This window comes from Agelaius tricolor, unplaced genomic scaffold, assembly GCF_023055355.1.
Source record: "Agelaius tricolor isolate 1412-34295 unplaced genomic scaffold, bAgeTri1.0.p SCAF_1, whole genome shotgun sequence".
Classification (NCBI taxonomy): domain Eukaryota; kingdom Metazoa; phylum Chordata; class Aves; order Passeriformes; family Icteridae; genus Agelaius; species Agelaius tricolor.
In genome coordinates this window covers 95587553-95611113 of record NW_027269261.1, presented here as the reverse complement: position 1 = coordinate 95611113, position 23561 = coordinate 95587553, and the positions used below count along the sequence as shown (strand labels likewise).

Sequence of the window (23561 nt, the reverse complement as noted above, 5' to 3'; positions counted from 1 at the left end):
ATATTTTTCTTACTCTGTGAAGTCCATGGGGAAATGTTTGTCTTTTAGTTTTAGCTTATTACAGCCATATGCTGAAACAGACTATGGACTTGTAAATGCCATACCATAAATAAAGGGTAACAAGTAAAATCATCAGGAAGATATGACATTTCTGTCTGTCATTCTCCAATAATTAACATTGTGGTAAATGATGATGTACTGAAATTCTAAAAAAACCTTAATTTGATTCCCAAATAAATAGACATTAATATCTCATTCATAAACTATGCATGTACCTGAAATATTCATTGAACAGAACTGTAGGTTTTTAATTGCACTACTCTATTACATGAAAATATGTGGGGGGGCGGAAATGGTAAAGATTAATGCTTCTCTTTCTGTTTGAAACTTTCCAATTTTTCTATTTCCTACAAGTGTACTCATTTGAAATTATCTGCTGTGTATGTATTTATAATACATTCTTGTTTTATTCTCATTCTTTCTATGGCTTTCATAGTAAGACCTTCTACCAGAAGCAAATCATACAGTACATCTTTTGTGTATTCACAAGATAAGGGGAGAGGGATGAGGCAAGGCAAGACAAGGCAACAAGGTCCCCCAACAAGGAAAATGCTAATGCCATGTACAGTGAATTTTAAAATTCATTGAAATAAAATGAGCCTCATTCCTCAATTTGTGATGTTGCAAACACACACTGATTCAGCTTTGTGGATGGAAGTCTAGAGCCTATTTGGAACTACCTTTAAAATTGGGAGATTAGAGGCTGACTGGCCATGTTAACAATAAAGTACATTTTCCACCTGGATATTTTAGAATCAAATTTTCAAAAAAATAATTACAACTTCAGTTACTATTTGCATCATTGAGTTACTATTTGCATCTTCCTCCCTCTTGGTTATATGCCTCTTAAATTTCTTTTAATAGACAAAAAAATGCAGTTTAGCCTACTGCTTGACAGCATTTTGAGAAACAGCAGCTGCTGCTGGCATTCTGTTTTGTTGCTATCCTGCAGTGAGGGAGTCACTTGGGGTCAGTGCAAGGAGAAGCTGGTTTATGCTGTATGTGGGATTTTTTCTGAGCTGTGGGATGAAGGCTGGGGCCGCAGCATAGTTCTACTGCTGAAGAGGACAAAACAAAGGAAGTTTTGCTATTTTTATTTTTAAAGATAATGTGCTCAATTGTTTTTCCCAACAGAATGCTCTCTTCCCTCAAGAACCACCAGCTCTTTGCTCCCAAAGCAGTGCCTTTTTGAGACTTCATCTAGGACATCTGCATAGATGGACGCAAGAGCAGTGAACACATGGCAGCAGAGAATGCAAAATTCTCAAAACCTGCATGTAACTCACAACAGACTTGGGCTACTCTCGAAAGCTTTTCACAGTTTATTTGGTCCTGGAGGCATCAGTTCAATAGCACCTTACTTATTAAATTTAAATGCTTTGCATTTTTCCTTGGGAACTGTCTAAATCAACAAAATCAGACCCTGTTGTCAGAGAGCCTGTTTTATAAACAGGACAGCTCTACCTTAACACAACTTAGTCTGCATACCCATCATTACTATTTTCATTCTCACACCTATAAAACAAGAACTGGAACTTTTTCCAGTTTCCTCTCAAATAGTCCAGCATCTTTTATTTCCCATTATATTTATTCATAGAAAACATATCCATTTTTTCTTGAACCAATATCCTCTTCTAGTTTAGTGAGTCTTTCTTACTGTTGATGGTTGTTACCTTATGATATGTGTATGAACCACTATGGAATTCTCACTCTCTGACCAGACAGACAGCAGATATTTTAGTCTCCTCTAGGATAGTCTGCATACAGTTCTCAATAAATTACCAACTTGTTTGTGTTCTTACGGTTCCTTTTTCCGTCATTTTGTTGCTACACTGGAAAAAACACCTAAGTTTCTCTTGGAGGCACTTGTAAGCAGACCAAAAAGCCAAATTTCCTACTTCCATGAAAATTCAGTTAACACTTCTAGGATTTACTTGTTCTAGTATAAGTACACAGTGAAGTAGAGAAATGTTTACAGTGTGGTCTGCCTCAGCTTAGCACATTACTGGTATTGAATACATCAGGAAGGAGCTCCAGCTGACCACATTCACTGGGAGTAACTTCAGAACACCAAGGCTGCTCATAACTTGCAAGTAACTGTATACCTTTTACCTGGAATGCAATATATCCCTTGGCTTGCAGGGGTCTTTCTCCTCACTTTCATTTAATAGTACTAGCAATACAGATTGATCAGGGAGAAGAAAAAACTGGCAGGATCTGGTGAAAAATTATTTATTCCTTGTATTTACTAGAGGCGAAGTGAAGCCTCGTTATCTTTCTCTTCAGGCAGAATTATGATTCATGACAGTGCAAGTTGCATTTGGCTGTCAGGCTGCACCTTTGGCAGCTGTAGTACTGCAAACAAAGGAAGGCCTTGAAATTCTGTCCACCAGGAATCTGATAAAACATCTGTACAAGGTACAAGCCAGAATTCCTGCTGGGATCTGTTCTAGAAACATTAGAAATGGTAAATATGATGCACAGTGTCCCATTACAATAAAGTGCAATAACTGCGGGGGGAAACATTTATTTCTAAGTGAAAGTAACTCTTAAGAATTAGAGTGCAGGAGAATTTAGACATGGTGCCTGGACAGGAGTTGACTGCCTTGCTTTGTAAAAGTCTTTAAACTGGGCTTGTAGCCAGATGTCCTTCTAAACACATTATTTATCTGCAGAAGATCTTTACTTCTGAACTAGGTACTTACCAGCTATCCATTGTCCCAGGAGAAGGAAAAATCAGATACACCTGACAATTTAAAGCTCCCTTGTGAACAAAGCACAGCACTTTGTGCTCCAGCCATGTCTATTCAACATGCAATCGAGCACAAATATCCCACTAAAATGTATATCTAAAGGCAGGAAAGCTTCAAGACTTTCCTAAGACACTCCGTGTCCTCTACTGCAAGGAGAAATAGAATTTATAGTCTGGCAAACACAGACTGAATTCAACGTGTGTAAGAGAAAATGACCCAGCTTCCAGGTGCTCCTGGGAGCTTCCGCTTCATGGCCATCAAGTTTCCCAGCCTACATATTCTTTCAAATTATCCAGCTTTTTTATATACAACTACACTGAGGCAGGATAGAAAATTCTAGATGACTGCTATACGTTATCCACAAGTAACAAATGACTTCTCATTTCCCTTGATGTCTTACTCAAGTATAATTTCTCTGAGATACCACGAGTGACTCAAATTAAATTTCCCCTGAAACTGTTGGTGGGAGGCAGCACACCTCCTGCTCTTTCTCCCTGTTCAGGAAGCACTTTAAAGTTTAAATAGAACCCACAGAAACCACTCTTAAATAACTGTGAAATAACATTGTAAAAATAATGAAACATTTGCAAAACACAACTGATTATGTAATATTATCAAAGATTGTCCACCTTCAGCAGTTTATCACTTTTTTACTACACATGCATGCAGTAGTGTAAAGACTTTACAATCATTTTGCTGACCTAGTTTTCCATGCTTAAGCAGTGTAGGAATGAATATATGTCTTGGCACATAATAGCCTACGATCTTTTTAGTGGAAACCAGAGACCACAATTTTCAGCCCCAACTATTAAACTCAGCAAAATGGCATACTGTAAAAATAAAATTATTTTTAAAAAAAATACTTGTGGGTTGAGGTCAACTCCACTGTATTAACCACCATCATAAGTGCAAGACAACTATTTCAAGTAGCAGAAGTCTCGTGTTCAGCAACAGACTATAATTATAAATTTGATACTCTAAGTGTATCATTATCTTACTGGTGTCCCACGATCTCCTGGTTTCCCTGGTTTTCCGCTTGGGCCAGCAACTCCTGGAACTCCAGGAGCACCCTGCAACAGAACACAAGTACAATGAATAGTGGAAATACACAATTACCTAAGCCCTAATGAGAAACATGTTATTGTATTGAGTACAAAGCAATATTGAAAGTAGTTCCTATCAGGTTGTTTTCTGATAGGTACATATCCAGCTTGAAAATTTTTTTATGGAATAAACTGTTTGTTTGTCTTGGAAATGTGTTCTTTTATGTAACACTACAGTTTAACAGACATTGTGGCACTGAAAGATGCAGAGGGTGAGTATATGTTTTTTGGTATCATTCTAAATGACCAATTCCCGAAACAGTACAAAATAGTTGGGCCTTCTAAGTTCACCTAGCAGATCTGTGATGCATGTTAAAATCCACAACAAGGCCAAAAGCCATTCTAGTGATACTAGATAAATACAAAAAATTAAAAGAACAGTATCAGATTATGTGACAAAAGCTCATCTGCACATTCACAAAGGAACATGAGGAAGACAATTGTGGGGACATGGGGCCAGCCCAAATAATACCCTGCCTTAGAGATTGCTCTCTATATATGTAATGTAAATATGTGTTCTGTGTGCATCTGCCTTTTGGAAATGCAGCTTCCAACTTGCTATAGGTTGGACCTGGTGACATGGGGCTGCAGCAAATTGCCTATCTCAGGCTGTATGATCCACCATACACTTTTCTCTTACAGCCAGCCTCTTTTCTAGCATGCTCCCACAAGACACAGTGAAGCAGCTCTGTAAGCAAAAACTAATCCTCAAATGCTCTTGTCAAGAAAAACTTGTATTAACAGTGTTTGTTTTCACCAGTGTACAAGTAATAAGCCAATTGGTTTCAGGAGACCTAGCTATGCATTTAAAGATCATGGCTAAAGAACCAGATAAACTGGTTCTTCCCTTATTTACCCTGGCAGAAATCAGTTTCGAAACCACTGTTATGAACATTTGTGAATATATGCTTTGCCCAGCTCACCTTCTACCAAGAGCTTTTCAGACCCATTTAGGATATTGAGCAAAGGATCCATTACATATTTGACAGAAATTGAAAATGTCAATGTGGCTCTCTCTTGGATGAGGTCTCTTAATTCAGAGTATATCAAGACAAAATTATATTTACCGCTGGTCCTGGTGGGCCTCTGGGACCTGTGGGACCATCTTTTCCTGTGAAACCCTATTCAAAAACAAAAGTAAGATTAGAGAAAAGTGGTCTTTAATTATATAATTGTATATATATGATTACTACTGTAATTTCTTTTAAAACCTATCCACAGTACAAGTTAGAAAATAGCTATCACAAATTATGCTGGAGAAGGCTATGGAACACTGAGCTTCAGACACTTTAGATGTTCAGCTGCTGTTGATTAACTAAAAATGAAATCAATGTTTCTTAATATTTTTAAGAAAAGGAATCATTATTCTATCCCAGAGGAGCAAAATCTCTCATTTCACTGTTCTCTCATTCACAGTTTAGCTGGATCATCAGAGGTTTATAATTAACTGGAGAGCCCCCTCTCTCTCAGATATTTCCCCTGCAAAAATGAAGGCTGAGCAGAAATTTACAGAAGGTTCCCATTTCAGTAATCCAACATTCAGTAATGCACAAGTCAATGTTGATGGTCCATGACCCACCAATCCAACAGTATCCTCTTTGGCCATCACACAGTCATCTATTTTCATTTCCAGCTTGAATTCCCACTAAAGGATGGTTATAAATGCATATATCAGCTATGAATTTTGCCTGTAAAGGCAAATAATTTCTTCAGTCATCTTAAAGGTGATATTCTACTGTGACAACAAAAGAGATTTACCTGACTGCAATTAGAAGAAAGGAATTGCAGCAACTCCACAATGAAATACCTGTGTACATGCCCCTCATTAGGAAGACATTTCAGAGTTCTCCATCCAAAGAAGCTCCAGACAGCCAAAGGTTTAGGGGCAAGCCTGAACTTCACAGTAAGTTTGGCACAGACAGATTCCTGAACAATATGGCATCTCCCAGATGTTGAGATAAACAGAGTTTCAAAGGGATCCCCTGTAGCAGCAACAATGTGGGGAAGGCAGCAGGGCTGAGTCCCTCTGCAGAGCCCTGCCTAGGGGACATACTGCCCTAAGGGTGAAGGCAGCTGAGAACCTCGTCAGGGGAGGGAGCAGGCCAATTTTTACAGAACCTATCTGGCTACCAATAGCTGTCTGGGGAGGTTTTTACCCCGATGTGTTTCCAATCTTGCTACTTTTGTCTCTCCAGAAGGGGTGATGATAAAAGGACTCCTCTTGAAAAAACATTTGAAAATTGAAAGATATATAAAGAATGGGAAAAATCCGACAAAACACAAAAATGACATTATTTGGTCTTTTCAGAACATAAATTGAGGAAGCCTTACCCTTTCTCCTGGAGGTCCCACTGGTCCAGGTGGACCAGGTAAACCTGGCGTTCCCTGGAGGGAGAAAGAGTGAGAAATTGTATCCATGACAGAACAAACATCACTGTTATGTCATGCCATATATCTCAAGTATATATGTTCTTCCCTCCTTTCTGTCTAATCTCATTGTACACTTACATGTAGCATTGCTTCCTACAGGACATTACTACTCCCTAAAAGTATTCTACTCAGAGTTATAAGGACTAATGAAACAGATAAAGAATTCAAGGCCCTTGGCCCATGACTGACCTTATCTGATCTATGAAACTAAGTCCACAACAACACTTAAGCACTCCTCATGTAGTCTTTTTATCATCACTAAATTACGGACAAGATAGTAACCCAGGAATATTCATCATGCCAGGACATGTGCAGATCAATGACCTTAGATTATTTATAAATTTGGTCAATTAAAAAATATCCTAATTTTTTCTCCTCTTTGTATAGTTTACAATACAGAAACCTGCAAGTAACTGAACTTAAATATTGTCTTCTTCTTTCAGGAAGCATACAAATAATGTCCCAAGGCCATTTGAATTCCAAAAGTAGAAAGTAATTAGTAATTACTAAAGAAGGGCTCAGCAAAGTTCTGCAATCTTTATTTTAGGAGGACATTTAACTGCAAGTGGTAAGAAGATGAGAGACCGTCCTGGGGAATTGAGTACTCTTCCTAATCGAATGGTCTGTTATTGTTCATTCACAACAGTCAGGATGGGCATTTGGCTTGACCAAGCACAGCTGGTTTTTTCACATTTGCTGTTTTGAATGGTTTATTATTACCTATATTTCAAATTTCTAAGTGTAACATAACTATGTTTCCAAAACTGTGGCCCAGTGAGGTATGAGAAGAGCCCATGACTCCTAGTGATGTCAAAGACAGCTGTCCAGCAGCCAGATTTCTTCAGGAATAGTGCAAAATGACATCACCTTGTCTAAGTGTCAACTTACCGATCGCCCTGGGAGTCCAGGCTGGCCAGCATCCCCTTTCATTCCTTGACGACCCTATAATTTTCACAAATGATTACAGAGTACATCATACTTCCAGGACACAAGGTGTAGGAGGCTATAAAGAAGCAATCTGCTGCCTTTCACAGCTAGCTTGCCTTCAATATATGCTACAGCACTGTAGTATAAATGCACAGTACAAACCCACATGAGCTAAATTAGGCAAAACAATATTCATTTTTTAGAGTGGCTTGCATGATAATCCAGCATTAACAACTGGTACTAATCAAAAAATTTGTAAACATAGACTGAGAACATGATTCTTAATTGATAGGAAAAACAAAAGTACATGACTCAAAAGTGCTCTAAATTCATGTTAGCTAATGAGAAACTCCACGAATGTTTGTGTTTTCATTCTTCAGACTTTTTCAAGTGAATGTGACACATAAATGGCTTATTTGCATTATGCGTGTAAGAGGAATGTTTTTCCTTTCTTGCTGTTTGATACCTCTATATCTTCTTTAATAAATTTTTAAATTTATTAAATTTAAATGAGTGTATAATGAAAAAAAAGCATGAAAAGAATCTACACAGGGTAACAAAATCATTCTACTTTGTCCTTACAAAACAGAAGGTGTTCCTAATGACTACCTTAAAGCACATTTTGTTTTCCATTTCCCAAATTCCATTACAGATGGAGCAGGTAACCAATTTTCAAATGAAAAATGACAGAGCATGCAATTAGACATCACTTCTTCTTTCCATAAACTTTACATTTTGATCAAAGACTTCATAAAAGAATCTCCTGAATATATTAAAATTCAAGTTAATCCTAAATAGGGAACATCAGAATTATATTGTTGCTTTCAGGGTGATTATTTATTGAAATATGGCAAAAGCGGCCTTAATACATTCACAAAGAGTTATGCATGCAATCTTCTATAAAAACCAGAACATGGTGAAACTTCATCAGTGTTAATAAGACTTGCTCTGGCTTTGAAGGCATGCACATGAAATCAGAAATAGCATCTTGCTAAAACATGGACGCTGTTGCCAAGAAAACCCCTAGCTACTGATTTAAGCCAGCCAATAAAAGTTGAACACATAAGTCTGTGAAAAAGTCTTCAAAGTAATACTGCATCCTTAATTTTCCTGTACCACAATTTGATAGTTTTGAGTCCTTAAACTGGAATGCCTAGCAACTCTACAGAAATGCCATTATGGCTGACAACAGAGTAACACAACTTACATTACTGCACTCAGACCTTGTCCCTTCATTAGAATCCTATAAGCACATGTAACATTCAGGACAGAAAATGCTATTTTATTAAGAGACTTGTTTCAGAAAGAGATGTGTTTCACAATGCTACTGTGTTGAAGGGACAAATGAATGCTCTGACTACGCTGCCACCCTCTTCCCAAGACCACCATCCCATGGGCAGCTCTGGCTCCACACACACTGCCTGCTGATGGCACTCAAAAGGGATACTCAAAAGGGACACTCACCGGTTCACCTGGGATTGACAGCCCATTGGGACCCTGTGGACCTGGGGGACCTTGAGGGCCTGGAGGACCTGTCTCACCACGAGGACCTGGAGGCCCCTTAAAGCAGAAAATTAAAACAAAATTGTAAATGACAATCCTGTCTGAAATCCATAACTAAAATCCTTTGGTTTAGACACTTAAGATAAGTCAAAGCCTGGAGACACATTTGATACTTCCGAAGAACAGTGGAAATAGCTGTTCAAGAGGCATACTCTTTCATAAGCTATTCTCTGATTCATGTTGGCAGTCTCAGGCCAAGACATGCCCTCTGACAGTGCCAATTAGAAGTATTGCCATGTCCTGTGTACAGATGAGAGAACAATAATGCTGCAGAGTGTGTATTAACACTGATGCACATAATCCCAGTATCCTGATGTGTGGTCAATGTAGCTACATAGACTGTGATATATAGTCTCAAAGAGATGGGCTGCACATAAGCAACATAAAGGCATATTTTCAACTAAATTTTAATCAACATTCTTAGACTAAAACTAAGCATAAAAATTTTCATACAGGTAACCCTGTAGTAACATCATTATAGATGCATTTTGGGAAACATACTTACAGATGATCCAGTCAAACCCCTTTCACCTCTGGGACCTTTAGCGCCGGGGCCACCCTAAATTGAGTATTTGGAAAGAAAATGTATTTCAAACACAGAAAGCAAAGGTGCATAATCCTTATGTGCTTTATGAATTCTCTTTAAAAAAACTCTTAAGTGAAGCCCCAAAGTTTTGAAGTGTACAGATCATACTGCTAAAAAGAGTAGTAGAATAAAATATGCATCAGGAACTCAGGGAAACCACATCAGCTTCAGCCTTGCCAATTCAGCCCATGAAAAATTATTATTTTGGTTTTTGTCTCTGCAGATATAAACTTCAATTTATATTCATCAAAAACTCTGAAGACCTCTCTAGTAGACTACCAGGCAGCTTAACTGGGCTTTAGATTCTTCATGCAGCCCTTTTGATAGTTTCAAAGTATGACTACTGGTCTGGCTATAACTCCCTAATATTCAAAGCAATTGATAGGACTATGTCCATTCCATTAATTAATTAATTAATTAATATCTCTCCCCATAAAAAACCAATTTATTTCCCTGACAGGGTAAAGAATCTTTCCTTGGAGTGAAATCTTGACTCTGTATTTAGGAAAAATATTTTTTCAGTTAATTAAAAATGTTTTGTACGTGATGTGCAAGATACACCTGACAATTTAAAGCTCCCTTGTGAGCAAAGCACAGAACTTTGTGCTGTGCCAGAGTCTTTCAGCCTATCAAACAATGAGGAGCTAATCTCAGTGATCATACTGGAAATATAGGAAAAGATCATACAAGCAAGTAGATATGGTAGGATCTGATGAAAAGGGGCTGGATTACCATGTTCTTAAGGATATATTGACAGGAACTATGTCTCTGACTGGCATTGTTTCACAAAGCCACAGACCAACACAAAACTACTTCCATAAATTTTAAAATCAGAACATTTTCTATATTTCTGTGCATAGTTACAGCTGGTAACTTACAGCTGGTCCAGGAGGTCCTGGAGGTCCCACACTGTCTTGAGTACAGGTACAAGCATTTGGAAGAGCTGGGCACTTTGCTTCATCTCTCTGAAAATTCAATCACAGCTTATTACTGTCCTTTTAAAGAAATGTACTCAGTGGAAGCATGCTTTTCTGAAATAATAGCAGGAAGATTCGCTAATACCCTGTTTCCAAGTAAAACTCATAGCTAAACTGTGGTTTTCAAATGTTTCTACAGGATCTTTTATATATATAGCAAATTTTCTCTGTGAGCTATGCAAGGCATTTACAATAGAGGCACGAGCAAAATATTGTCCTAGTATTTATATGCATTTGACAATCAGCTTGCGCTGACGAAGAATAGTTACTTTTTGAATGCCACTCCAAGAACAGATTAAATAAATAGATAAATAAATTCCCCATTTATAATACCTAGAATTTGAAACATCACTGAAATACAAATGTAGCAGACATATTTTGCAAAATTTCTAAGGGGCTCAATTCTAGCATTACAGCTTTACTGTCTCAGACACAAAGCTTTGAAATGAGGTGCAGTTGACTGGCTGCTCTGACAGCTATGATTTAGAAGTGTTGTCAGTACAAGGTCTAATAACAGCCTAACAGTAATATTATTAAATTTAGTGTCAATAACATTTTTCTGGATAGCCTCTGGTTCATTCATACTTACCATAGAAGGGAGATCACAGCATCTGTCTCTGCTAGTCCAAACTGGACTGCATACAATGTCAAAATTCTGGATTTCTAACTGTAAAAGAAAGAAATACTCTTGAAAGATCATTAAGTTTGGTGTGTTGTTAAGTATGAAATCTATCAACATTATCATTAAAAAATCACTCCTCCATTTATTTCTAATGATAGAGTATCCATAGTATTTGCACTCAATCACTATCAGCTCTCCCTATTAAAAGCAAAAAATTCCTGCCCTTGTTTGAATTTACCTGAGTGCGGCTTCCAGCTACTACATTTTTGTTCTTGCAGTTCTGCTAGAACAAGAAGCTGCAAAGACTAGACTGTCAACTCTACTGACACATGCTTGAAAGCTTTGGATGATGCAACAGTAGTTTCCCAACAATCCCTAATCTTTTCCCTCAGAAAACATCAAGGTCTTGCAAAAATTCATATTTCTTGCTTACTGTTGCTGATCTTCGGTCGCCTTTTAGAAGTTTCCCAAGTATTTCATAGCCATCAGTTGTGATATTGCCAGCTTCCTTAATTGGTTTTTCCATTATTTCACTGCAGTCAATGTAAATCTTAACATTTGATGAAGTAACAACTATATGGACCTGAAAAAAGTTTAATGAAATATTAGGCAGGGCACATGGGCACAGTTTAACACCTTAGTAGTATTTAATTGATTTAATAGTACTGTTTTAAATTTTATTCCTAGTAATCCTGCTTTGCTTCCAGCTGGTGTAAAAATTAAAACTCAGGGAAAGTCTATGACATTTATAATCTCTTTAGAATGTGTTGAAGGTCAATAAGATGAACACACAAGCACAGCTAAGAAATACAAATAATGTAATAGTTGAACTATTATTAACTATCCTAAAAGCTTGCCCTAATTTTTTTTTTAAGATGGCATAGAAGTAAAAAAATAAAAGGACTTTTGAGAGGAAGTGAATATAAGCATTTCTTGTTCTCTTCTGATGGCTGGGACCACACAAGATGTTTATAAGCCTGGGACTGCCCACTGGCTAACAGACTCTGCAGTTCAGAGAGTAGATTGTTTCAGACCCAGAGTTCAATTGCCACAGATGATTCAATCAGAGGCATTAACTACATTGAGATCCAGGAAGTGACCAGAGAAGCCTGCCCAGAGCAAGACAAAATAATGGAAGATGCAAGAGAAAATTTCCATAAAAGAAATACGGTTACACAAATATATGCCAAAACAAGGGGAAACAGGGAAGATGAAGAGATTAATTAATTAATTTCCAGTAATTAATTAATTACTGGAAATAGAAAGCACTTAGGAGGGAGAAAGGAATGATTGTAATAGAGAGTACGTTTACCAGGAGACAAGAATGAAGAGCTTGGGGGAAACATAGTAAACCTTAAACAGAGGAACATACATAACCTAAGCAAAGATTATCTTTCCAAACATTTATAGTATATATGGCAAATGTTACAAAAGTTAAGTTTCAACATTTCTCTGAAAGCACAGAAAACATTTCAGCGTCTCTGAGAAATAAACAAGGGCCACTTCAGCATGTGTAATATGCAGTTCCTGATCTTCAGGCAAAAGAAAGTTTTCAGGGCTTTATGTACCTTACCAACAGCACATATTTCATATACATCATTATAATATCTATGTAATTGTTAAAGTAGCAACACATTAGGATCAGGAGAAAAGAATCCCTGAAGTATATATAATTTTTTTTTTATCTTCTCTTATCACAGTATATAACCATACACAAACATATTGCTATTTGATGACTGCTTTAAGAATTGGCACAAAGTTGAGAGATTCCCCTAAATGTCCTGAGTCAATCAGTGCCTCAACAATCTCCTGGGAAATATTTTCCTTTTTTTCCCTTTTGAATATTTTCCCATGCAGACTTGTCTCCAAGGCATCAGCACAGCTTATCTAAAACTCTTTTAAAATTATGTACTTACACTTTATATCTCAATGCTGTGCATATAAATGGAGATTTTAATTAAAATTCCCAACCGCATTCGTTGAACAAGTAATAATAATAAAAAACACTTATTACTGCGTCATCCAGTTTAAACACATCACAGATGTAATTTACTAGCTCTGAAAGGTACCTAATATGCAAGTCCTTCTACTGGAATGTTAAGTATTTGTTGCAACTTAAATAAAACACATTGCATAGCAAATATAGATTATTATATTTTCATTAGCACAAAAAAAAATTAGTAAAGATAAATCTACATCAGAATGTTGAATGAGATCAGCTTGAAAAGCTTCAAACAGGAATAACTGCTGAGCATCATCTATCCATCCAAAGAAGCAATCCCAACAATCAAAAATAAAGAGAGCTCTCCCAAGTCATTGACTCAATCACTTAAACACTTAAATCACTGCCAGATCTGCATTCCAGCCTCAATCTCATGGCCTAGGCAATAAATCTAATTAAAGGAGGCATCTGGTGTTTACAGTAAATAACATGTCTCTGCATTCAACTCCAACACATTCTGTTTTCAACAGTTTCTAAGACACCAACAAAAAGAATCTGTTCTGATTAGTTCTATTTATTAATTTATTATATTTTAGGAAAGAAAACATACTTTATTTTTTCTCTCCAGATGCCTTATAAGATAAAGTTTGATGGTGTTCTGATCCTGTGCTAAGTGAATGGCATCAATAAGCCAAGCAAACTATTTCCCATATGTCTATCAGCAGAAAGATATACACTCATTATCAAATTTCCTCTTGCTAACTACTGCAAAATGGCAAGGTAAAAGGAAGTCTAGTGTGGTAAGAATAAGAAAGTAGAAGCTGTCTGTCTCTCCAAAACATCAGTTAGAAATTTAATGACTGTCTCAGGCAGTCAGAATTTTTCCTATGGAACTTGCCAGATTCAACAGCTTTTACCATGGCTCTGCTACGCAGAGTGTTCAAGTATGCCAAAGTAAATTTCCCCACAGTTAGGTGTAGTTAACTGTATTTCAGTGAATAAGCCAGTAAGTCAACAAATGGAAGCCACAAAAATGTTTAATATTTTGGAAAATCTCTCCTTGAATTGTAAAGATTTGTCGTTTCTTTGAAGCTGGACAATAGGAGAAATTGCAAACCTACCTTTAGAAATGTGTTAATCTTACTTTCCTTCCTTCATCCATCTGTAACTACTGCTATCCATTTTTAGGAGCTAATCAACTCAGCTGATGCATAAGGCTTTCCCAGCAGGTGAGCTGGGGAAGCCCATTGTGCCATCATTAACAACCTGACTGAGATAGCAATTTTAGTAATCATCTGGAGAGAAGCCAGAAAAGTCATCTTAGTTTCATGGTGAAAAATCCCAAATATCACTCTAAACCAAGGCTCTTCCAGCTACTTTAAATATCAAAATCTGAACTTTTGATTCCTTTCTGAGAAAAAAAGACAGGGAATTACACATTGCATTAAGTAACTGAGAATTTTTTTCTTAAGAAATAGTGACTTTAGCAAGAATTCGTAATTGTAAAGCTTTAAGATAATTTGCAAATCACTGCTACTCCTTTTCATTTTTGGCATCTTAGGATCACTTTCTCTCCATATGTATTCATCTATTTAACCATTTAAATGATACAAAATTTTGGATTTTTATTTTCCCTGTAATTTTTTTTTTTTTTTTTACTATCAAGTGTAATAGACAATTTTACATAACTGCTAATTTCTGGCAGCTAGGAAGGGCCACAGATTTTTCCCCATTTGCTCTGATAAATGAGCAGAACATCACTGTAAGGGCTATCAGACAAGCTTTCTCAGCTCCATTGCATTTAGAGAAACTATGAGAAAAAACATGATTCTAAACATCAGCTAAATTAGCAACAGATATTTAAAAGAGACTGCTGGCAGTACAGCATGTGGAGAGCTCCACACCACTGACCCGAAGAGTGTCAGCTCTCACAGTGATGTCTAAAATGAGGCATGCTTTAAACTGCTTTGCATCTAAGCAGTACTTGGGGATGAATCAACCTTCATACCAAAACAAGATACATCCTAGCCTTTACTGAGAGTTTTTCTCACTCCAGTAGATTCTTATATTTCCTTAAAATTGTGTTGTCCTACCAAGCCATTAAAAAAAAAAAAAAAAGGCAAATGTCAAAGACAGAATAAAGGCTGCTTAATGTAGGTTTGATGCAAAGCTACTCATAACTATCAGTTTAAAATCAATCATATAAATATTTCTTCATATAGTCAAAAATAATCAGGCCTAAATTCTAAACTAACCAGGCATAAATTCTAAAACAAAAATAACTGGATATAATATAAAGCCAGTTTGGGAAGTTACTCCAAATTCTGAGGAAACCAATAGCTTTTATAGTACTGTGTTATTTTCATAATCACCTGTTTTTTAAACAGATGAAATCACAAAACATTATAATGCTGGCACCAGTTATCTTTCCTGGCTTTCAGTCTAGCAAAGCTCAGTTGGCAATTTGGCCTCCAGTATCAGGAAGTTGACAGAGTTGATCAGTATCCTCAAAGGAATGCTGGTAGTGACATGTCATGCAGAAGATTGGGTCATAAAGAAAATAAATGCTACACTCAAGCCATATTTAGTCATCAGATGAAAACTTAACTTAATAGAAGGGAGATAAATGAAAACATGAGAATGTGCATTTCAGCTAACCAAAAATGTCGCAATTTCAGCTCACTTTCTTTCCCTAAACATATATACTTAACACAACAAGAAAATGTTTTTAAAATATTTTTATGTGTACATGTAGCCTGAGTCAGGCACTTCCTGATGACTAGAGGTAAGGAAGCTTGGGGACATCAAGTTTTCATAACTTGGTGCACAAAATTAGAAAAGCAAGCGCAGATCTATTGACAAGCGGAGGCAGATGTAGAAACATGTAAAGATTTCACTAGCCATTTTGTCAATTCACTAACTGTAAGCTTCATTCTAAATGATTAAGTGACCTTTTATGGGCTCTCTCCTTTTTGCTTCCTCAGTTAGCATGACATTGGACTATTTTAAGCCCAGTGTTTTTAAGCAAAAAAAAAATCATACTTATGAAATATACACATACACATGTATTATGTTTGTTAAACATACAAATCTTATTCAATATGTTATTTACTTCCCTGCCTACTTACTTTCTCTGGCTGTATCTTCCTCTGCTCTGAATGATTTCAAATCATTACACTCCCATGCAATCTTTTCTCACCACAACTTCCTTTCCTTTCTTTCTTCCGCTTTAACTTTTATTCTTCCTCTTTCATGTGGCAGGAACCAGGCTACAATTTCTTCTTCAGATATATCCCTCTACTTGCACAATCTTAACAAATTCTTGACAAATCTCTTACATTGATTCAAAGAAGACCTATAACTTCAGAGATCTTGTTTTACATGATCTGCAGGTCCCTATGTCAACTTAAAATACTATCCAAAAACCAGGTACAGTCACCTGACAGTGACTTGTGCTTGGTTTTCCTCTATTTAAAGGAACAGTACTTCAGAAAGCAACATCATAATTTCAATCCTTTACCTTATGGAAGCTTCCATAAAAGATTTTCTTTACGACATCATTATCAAAAGTTACGGTTTGAACCTCTCCTCTTGCATCCTTGTTAAAGAATGACAGCACTTTGCTGGCAGCTGCAATAAAGAAAAATATCACATTTCATTTCATACATACTACTGAAACCACCATACTTATACAACCTTATAGATAAAATCTAGTTTACCCCTTATTTGGGTAAACACAAATCATAGCTATCTTAATGACCTGTAAGTATATAGATGTACTTTCCTTTGATTTTAGAGTTAATACTAAAGTTGAAATGCAGTTTAGATTAATTATTCTTAGTTGAACTATAGATCTACAAAGTTTAAAAAATTTTCTTAAAACTAAAAATGTATAATCCTTTTATCATGTAGAAATGCTTTGGGTTTGGAAATATTTGGTAAGAACACACGCAAAGTAACATGACATGTAACTTCTCTATGCAATAAGTATAATCATCCTTACGATCAAGCACAACTCCAACTTGTGGTTTGTAATCTCTGTCTGTAATCTGCCAGATTGCAAAAGGCTCATTGGGGGATTCAGGCAGAAGGCGGAACAAGAGAATGATCGTGTACGCCTGTGGCAGCCCCTCCGGGTGAATCTCCCTGGTAAGACAATATAAAGACATTTTTTCACACAGAAACACATGACAAAAATTAGATCATCATCATTTGCTCTTTTTCAAAGAAAAGACACAAGAGTAACAGGGAGACCACAGTGTTTAGTGGAACAGAACATTTTCACTACTCTCTCAAACAGAATAAAACACTGTGATATAAAAACACAGTGATTTGTTAAGATGAACTCACAACTGTCTTCAGCTGGTCCCAGAACCACAATTAGAGAGGTTGTCAGAGTATGAACAAGAACTCTTGGGTATGTATTCTTGTGGCAAAATTCTGTATAAATTACACATGTTTTAAATTCCTTGTTGATAAGTACAGAAAAAAAAGACCACAGCTTTATTCATTTTTTTGATCTGGCCTGCTTCAGTCAGGCAACAGCATTTAACTATTGCTGCCCTTCAGGCACAGATACAGAGATGGAATACTTAATGTCTTCTTTGCAATTGGTGATGCATTTGGGCTCCAGCTCATTCTTTAGTGGTTCAGGTTTAAATTTGTGATATTTGGACTGTTACCCATTAAATAAGCAGAGAGCCAAAAGTACATAAAAAAAACATGCATGAAACAGCCTCCAGAATTTTTCTGTAGGGGAAAGGAGGGAATGCAGGAAGAGAATGGCAAGAAAAGAGGTGATCACTGCTTCTCCTTAACCATTTTAATGGAGCTCAGAAGGAGATTCAGTCACATGAACATAAACATAAAAATCTTAAATTAAAAGAGGAGTTGCTTTGTATGTTGGACAAAGCTTATGAACCCATACAATTAGGAACACTGCAATAAAAATTACATCACTAAATCAACAACATCACACAGGACAGTGCAAGAATTCAAATATTAAAGTAGATATAGCAACACAATTTTTAATTTGGATAACAAGTTATTTCAGATATGGAAACAACTATGCCACTAGGATCAGTATGAGTTTATTGCTTTGCTGACTCAGTCTAGAGTTTTATTTTCTGGATTCTCATGAAAAATAAGTGCCCAGAATACTCTGGCAAGTCCATTCCACCTCTTTAGCAGATATTAGACTATGTACCACAACATTTCTAAAAAAATGAAATAAATATGAAGCCAATCTTTTTCTTGTATTTTCATCAACTTATCCTAAATGCAATATCTATCAATGCAAGAGAGTTGCAAAACTGGGATTATCTGTATTTCCCTAGACTGCAAAAATCCATGCTATCAGAGACCTATCATCCCTGCAGGTATTAATGGCATGCCAATGAAGTTAAAAATCCTCAAGTCCTCCACTTTTGAAGCTGTGATCTCAGAAGGCTAGCAAAAATAAATTATTTCTTCAGAAACCTCAGCTTCTGTGCTTGTGATCTTGTCTTTACCGAATCTGGCAGGATTGCAGTCGATTTCAAAGGCTTCCATGAAAAGAAAACTAAATTTTCCTAAATTTAATGGGAACAATAGGCTATTTTTAGGCATCTCCTCTGAACCAGAATAACCTTTTTTGAAAGGAGAAAGGTATTTCCAGTAAAACTAACTGCTAACTAAATCCTTTTTCTCTTCGGGAAAAAATGTTGGCAATACCCATAATATTACCCATCCATAACCAAGCTCTAAAACCACAGGCCCTCGAAAACTCTGCTCCATTTGCCAAATAAGGCAAGTCAAGTAGAGGAGAAACTATCCTAAGTCAATGGCATCAATGTGCTGCCTACTGCAGTAAGAACACTGCTTCTGGAAAAAGTGATGCTAATCCCTCCATATTGAAACCATTTCTGTCCAGCAACATGGAATTCATTCTACTAAGGAAGTTATAGAATGAATTCAACAACTTCAACTGCCTCGGTATAAACTGTGGATTATATGCAACTTGAATGGTTAAGAAGCATAATCACAAAGAAAAATAAGCAGCTAGATTAATAGTGAACTATGATTCAGAGGGAGAAAAAGATTAACATTTAATGAAAACAATGATAGATGTTCTTCAGAGTGTATTTCTTGAAGCTCAGTAAAAAGAACATTACATTAATGCATCTTCCATAACACACATATGCTATCTATAAACTCTGTTAATCCTTCATCACCTGGTCACCCTAAATATAAGTCTTGAGGTTTACTTACCGTATTGGCTGGCTAACAAAGGCATTTTTGTGGAGTTTATATGCTACATAGCTTGGGAAAGAGCCTGATTCCAGTGAAACTCCTTGTACAGAAGCAAAATGCTTCTCTGTTAGATTGTAGGATTCCAGCATCTTGAAACCTTTAAGTCCAGAAAGAAAATAAAAAAGAAGAAACACTGTAGAGTTGTAAAAGACACAAATGAACCTATGCCAAAATACTAGACAATTACTTACCAGGTGAAGTGTATCCCTCCAAGTAAATAAGGGGACAAGCTGAAAGATATGAAACAATATATAATTCAAAACTACTGAGCCTAATAGAATATGAACATATGTATACTTCAGAAAGTTTTATTACCAAGAAGTCTGTGCTATTATTAATTCTGAGACAGTCTTTGTTACATTTGTCATACTGTGTCCTGTGGTAGTTGTAATGTCAAAATCTCTACCCATCACTTTTAGTAGGGTATTTCTACTCTGACAAATTGGAATGACAATATGGAACGACAAATGAACCCCAAATATTTTAAGATTATAAGTCACAAGAAGAAAGGAGGACAATGACACAGTTAACTTTCCATTAATATTTAAGGCATGAGTCAAGCTGCATAATAGCTGTCAGATTCTCAAGAAATAACTGCAAATTTATGTGGCTCCTCAGGAGCCAGCAGATGAGGCAGTTAGGGAACATGCAGTTGCACATGACAGGCCTGAGAATTTCTTATTTTTGCCATAGAAGGATTTCACTTGAATAAACAACTGAGCTTTACTTACATAATTTTAAAACAACGTCACACAGTATAGCTATACATCTTTAGCACTTATTCCAGGGCTAAATAAGAGACTTGTGCCCTGCAGTTTACATTAGGCATCATTCTACTTTTTAAAGTTGTCAGTAACTGTTACTCTTTTCTTCTTCTAGTAGTACTTTTGAAATGCAAAATTCGATTACATAAAACACTATGCTCATTTCAATATTTTAAAAAGTAACTTACTCCCTTGAACTATATCCAGCTATTCTGAAATCTAACTTTTTAATATGAACAGATCTTCTGATGTACCTTAAATAAGATGGCAAATTGTATTCGGTTTGCATGGCAAGGCTTTGGTAATGGGGGAGCTACAAGTGTGATTTCTGTGGGAAGCTGCCAGACACTTCTCCTGTGTCCAACAGAGTCCGCTCCATCTGGTTTCAAGACAGACCTGCCATTGGCCAAGGCTGAGCCCATCAGCAGTGGTGGCAGTGACTGGGGGATAACACATTTAACAAGGGGTGGTGGCTGGGGTTGGGGGTTGTGTGTGTTGGAATGGCACAACAGCCTGCAGCTGCAGAGAGGAACGAGAATGTGTGAGAGACAAAACTCTGCCAGGCACCAGAGCAGAGATTCCAGTCCATTCCTGGTCTTCCCTGTGGTGAAAACTGTGGTGAGGCAGGCTGTCACTCTGCAGATTGTGGAAATCCACAGAGGAGCAGATTTCTGCCTGCAGCCCCTGAAGGACCCTAGGGCAGAGCAGGTCTGAAGGACACTGACACTGTGGGAAGCCCATACTGGAGCAGGTTCCAGGCAGGACCTGTGGCGCCCCAGAAGGAGAAGCCCATGCCAGAACACGTTTGCTGGAAGGACTTGCTGACCTCATAAGAGCCCCACAATGGAGCAGGCTGTGCCTGAAAGACTGCACCATGTGGAAGGGACCTAATGAGGTTCAACAAGGGCAAGTGTAGCATCCTGCACACGGAGAGGAATTACTCCAAATTCACATTGGGGGCTGACCTACTAGACAGCAGTTCTGCTGAAAAGGACATGGGAGCTTTGGTGGATAACAGTCTGACCATGAGCTGGCAGTGCCCTTGCAGACAGAGAGGCCAGTAATATCCTGTTCCATCAGTATTCCATCAGGAAGAGTGGCCAGCGGGTCAAGGGAAGTGATCCTGCCCCTCTGTTCAGCCCTAGTGAGGCCACATCTGGAGTGCCATGTCCGGTTCTAGGCTCCTCAGTGCAAGAAAGACTGGGAGCTACTGGAAAGGTTCCATCAGCAGAGCATGAAGATGACAGGTCTGGAGCAGCTCTCTTATGAGGAGAGACTGAGGCAAGTGAGCCTGTTTAGTCTAGAGAGCACTGAGACTAAAATATGTATCTCATTAATACATATAAATATCTCAAAGGTTGTTATCAAGAGGATGGTGTCAGAATTTTTACAGGGGTGTCCAGCAACAGAAAAAAGAGCAAAGGCCACAAACTAAAACACAAGAAGCTTCACCTCAATATGAGGTAGAACTTTCTTATGTTGAGGGTGGCAGAGCACTGGAACAGGCTGCCCAGGAAGGCTGTTCTCTCTCTCTGGAGAAATTCAATATCCACCTGGATGTGTTTCTGTGTAACCTGCTCTAGGTGACCAGAGGTGTTGGACTGGATGATCTCCAGAGCTCTGTTCCAATCCTAACAAGGTGGTTCTGATTCTGTGACCCACACTGGGACAGTTCATGAAGAACTGCAACCCATGGGAAGGACCCATATTGAGAAGTTTGTGGAGGACTGTCTCCCATGGTATAAGGACCCTCACTGGAGCAGGGGAAGAGCTTGAAAACAACTTCCCCTGGGGAGGAAGGAGCAGCAGAGACAATATGTGATGAACTGACCACTGCCCTCATTCTCTGTACTCCTGAGGTGCTCAGGGTGAGGAGATAAAGAAAATTGGGAGTAAAGCTAACTCCAGGAAGAAGGGTGGGGTGGTGAGAAGATTTTTAATACCTGGTTTTATTTCTCTTTATTCTACTCTGATTTCATTGATAATAAATTAATTTTTCCCCACATTGAGTACAGCCCATGACAGTAACTGCTCAGTTGTTTCTCCCTGCCCTTATCTCAATCCAGGAGCCTTTCACTGTATTTTCTCTTCTCTGTTCAGCTGAGAAGGGGAGCAATGCAGCAGCTTTGGTGGGCACCCAGCATCCAGCCAAGGTCAGCCCACCACTCACTTTTAGCAGTATATAAGCAAACATATTAATTTGGGGAAAGGGAAACCAATGTCTTCTACTTACTTGAGGTAGCTGTCTCACACACAAAGGTGACAAGGTTATCTTGAATCTTCTCAAAGGCATCAAAGTCATCAACAATAAATACATGACGCTCACTGGGCTTGCTGGCAATCTTGGCCAGTTCATTGTAATCCACATCAGCCACACCAACCACAAAGACACTGAAGCCTGTAAAAATAACACTTGTTACCTGAAATGCAGCAAACATACATCAACATTTTTAATGTTAATATTGCACAAACCATTGACTTGTGATGAGCTACCTATGAGTGCACATTCTGGATGTCTTTTCACCTTGTCAAATCTCTGAAAGATGTTTTGCATCTTTCTTTCAAAACTTTCTCCTCTTTCACTGTTTTTTTGGGGCATTATCCAATCTCATGTGGCCTTGGCTACATAGTCTCCTCACTCTTCAATACAAAAAATACAATTCTCTCAACTCTACAGTATCTCAAATCTGTTCTGTGGCCAAAACCTTACAGACCATTAGTTATCCAGGTGTCTATCTGTTTCCATCTCTTGCATTTCATACCTCTTGGTTTCTCTTTCTTAGAGTGGTATTCACCTCAGCAACTCCTACTTTCTAAGTTAAGTTGTCTAGCTTTTCTCTGCAATCACCAGATAGACATGGGCAGATTCAGAAAGCAATTCATATTAGCTCCCTCACATGCTAAATTCAGGATAGGAAAAGTCATTTTCTGTACATGCCTATCTGTTGCTCTCTTCACCAGTCATAAAAGCACCCTACACGATGGCCTTAGACTAGACATTTAGTTGTCAGATGTCTTAAGTTAAATGAGAAGAACCAGACCATAGAAGTCACTCATATCACCAGGTGTAAATTTCATTCAAGAGAAGCTGCACAGACATTATAAAAGACAGTTGGAGGCTGAAACTGGGATTCACATTTATTCCAAATGATAAAAGTAACTTTTTTTTTTTAAAAAAGAGGTAATTATTCCCCTGTAGCCAATTCTGGTGAAACTTTGGCTGAAATACTCTGTCCAGATTTGAGCATGCTTTGATATGTGTAGAAAACAGAGCAAGTAGAGAGGAAACTAAAAATTATAAGGGCTCTCAAAAGCATAATCAACACAACATTGAAGGAAAAATAGGTTAGTTTGGTCTAGAAAAAAGAAGACAGAAAGAGGAGATGACAGCAGGTTTCAAATACCAAAGCCCATTACAGTGGACAGCAATCAGCTTCTTTCCTGATTATCTAGGTAAATGAAGGCAACAATCTCACTAGCATGGAGAAAGACAGGTGAAATGCAAGACAAAGGTCTCCTACCAGTAGGGTAGTTAAGCCCTGA

General features: G+C 37.6%; 1 protein-coding gene across 4 annotated transcripts in view; it reads right to left on the bottom strand.

Moving 5' to 3' along the window:
- Positions 1 to 23561, bottom strand: part of COL12A1 (collagen type XII alpha 1 chain) — a 99681-nt gene that overhangs the window by 9329 nt on the left and 66791 nt on the right. For all 4 annotated transcript variants that reach the window (XM_071444669.1, XM_071444651.1, XM_071444640.1 and 1 more), the window contains 14 exons: positions 22252 to 22416; positions 19446 to 19484; positions 19213 to 19351; positions 16967 to 17109; positions 16484 to 16593; positions 11455 to 11604; positions 10989 to 11066; positions 10301 to 10387; positions 9342 to 9395; positions 8738 to 8833; positions 7235 to 7288; positions 6248 to 6301; positions 4984 to 5037; positions 3812 to 3883 (listed from right to left, as the gene is read on the bottom strand). In XM_071444669.1, the coding sequence (XP_071300770.1) occupies positions 3812 to 3883; positions 4984 to 5037; positions 6248 to 6301; positions 7235 to 7288; positions 8738 to 8833; positions 9342 to 9395; positions 10301 to 10387; positions 10989 to 11066; positions 11455 to 11604; positions 16484 to 16593; positions 16967 to 17109; positions 19213 to 19351; positions 19446 to 19484; positions 22252 to 22416 (1295 nt within the window). The remainder of the gene's footprint in view (positions 1 to 3811; positions 3884 to 4983; positions 5038 to 6247; positions 6302 to 7234; positions 7289 to 8737; positions 8834 to 9341; positions 9396 to 10300; positions 10388 to 10988; positions 11067 to 11454; positions 11605 to 16483; positions 16594 to 16966; positions 17110 to 19212; positions 19352 to 19445; positions 19485 to 22251; positions 22417 to 23561) is intronic.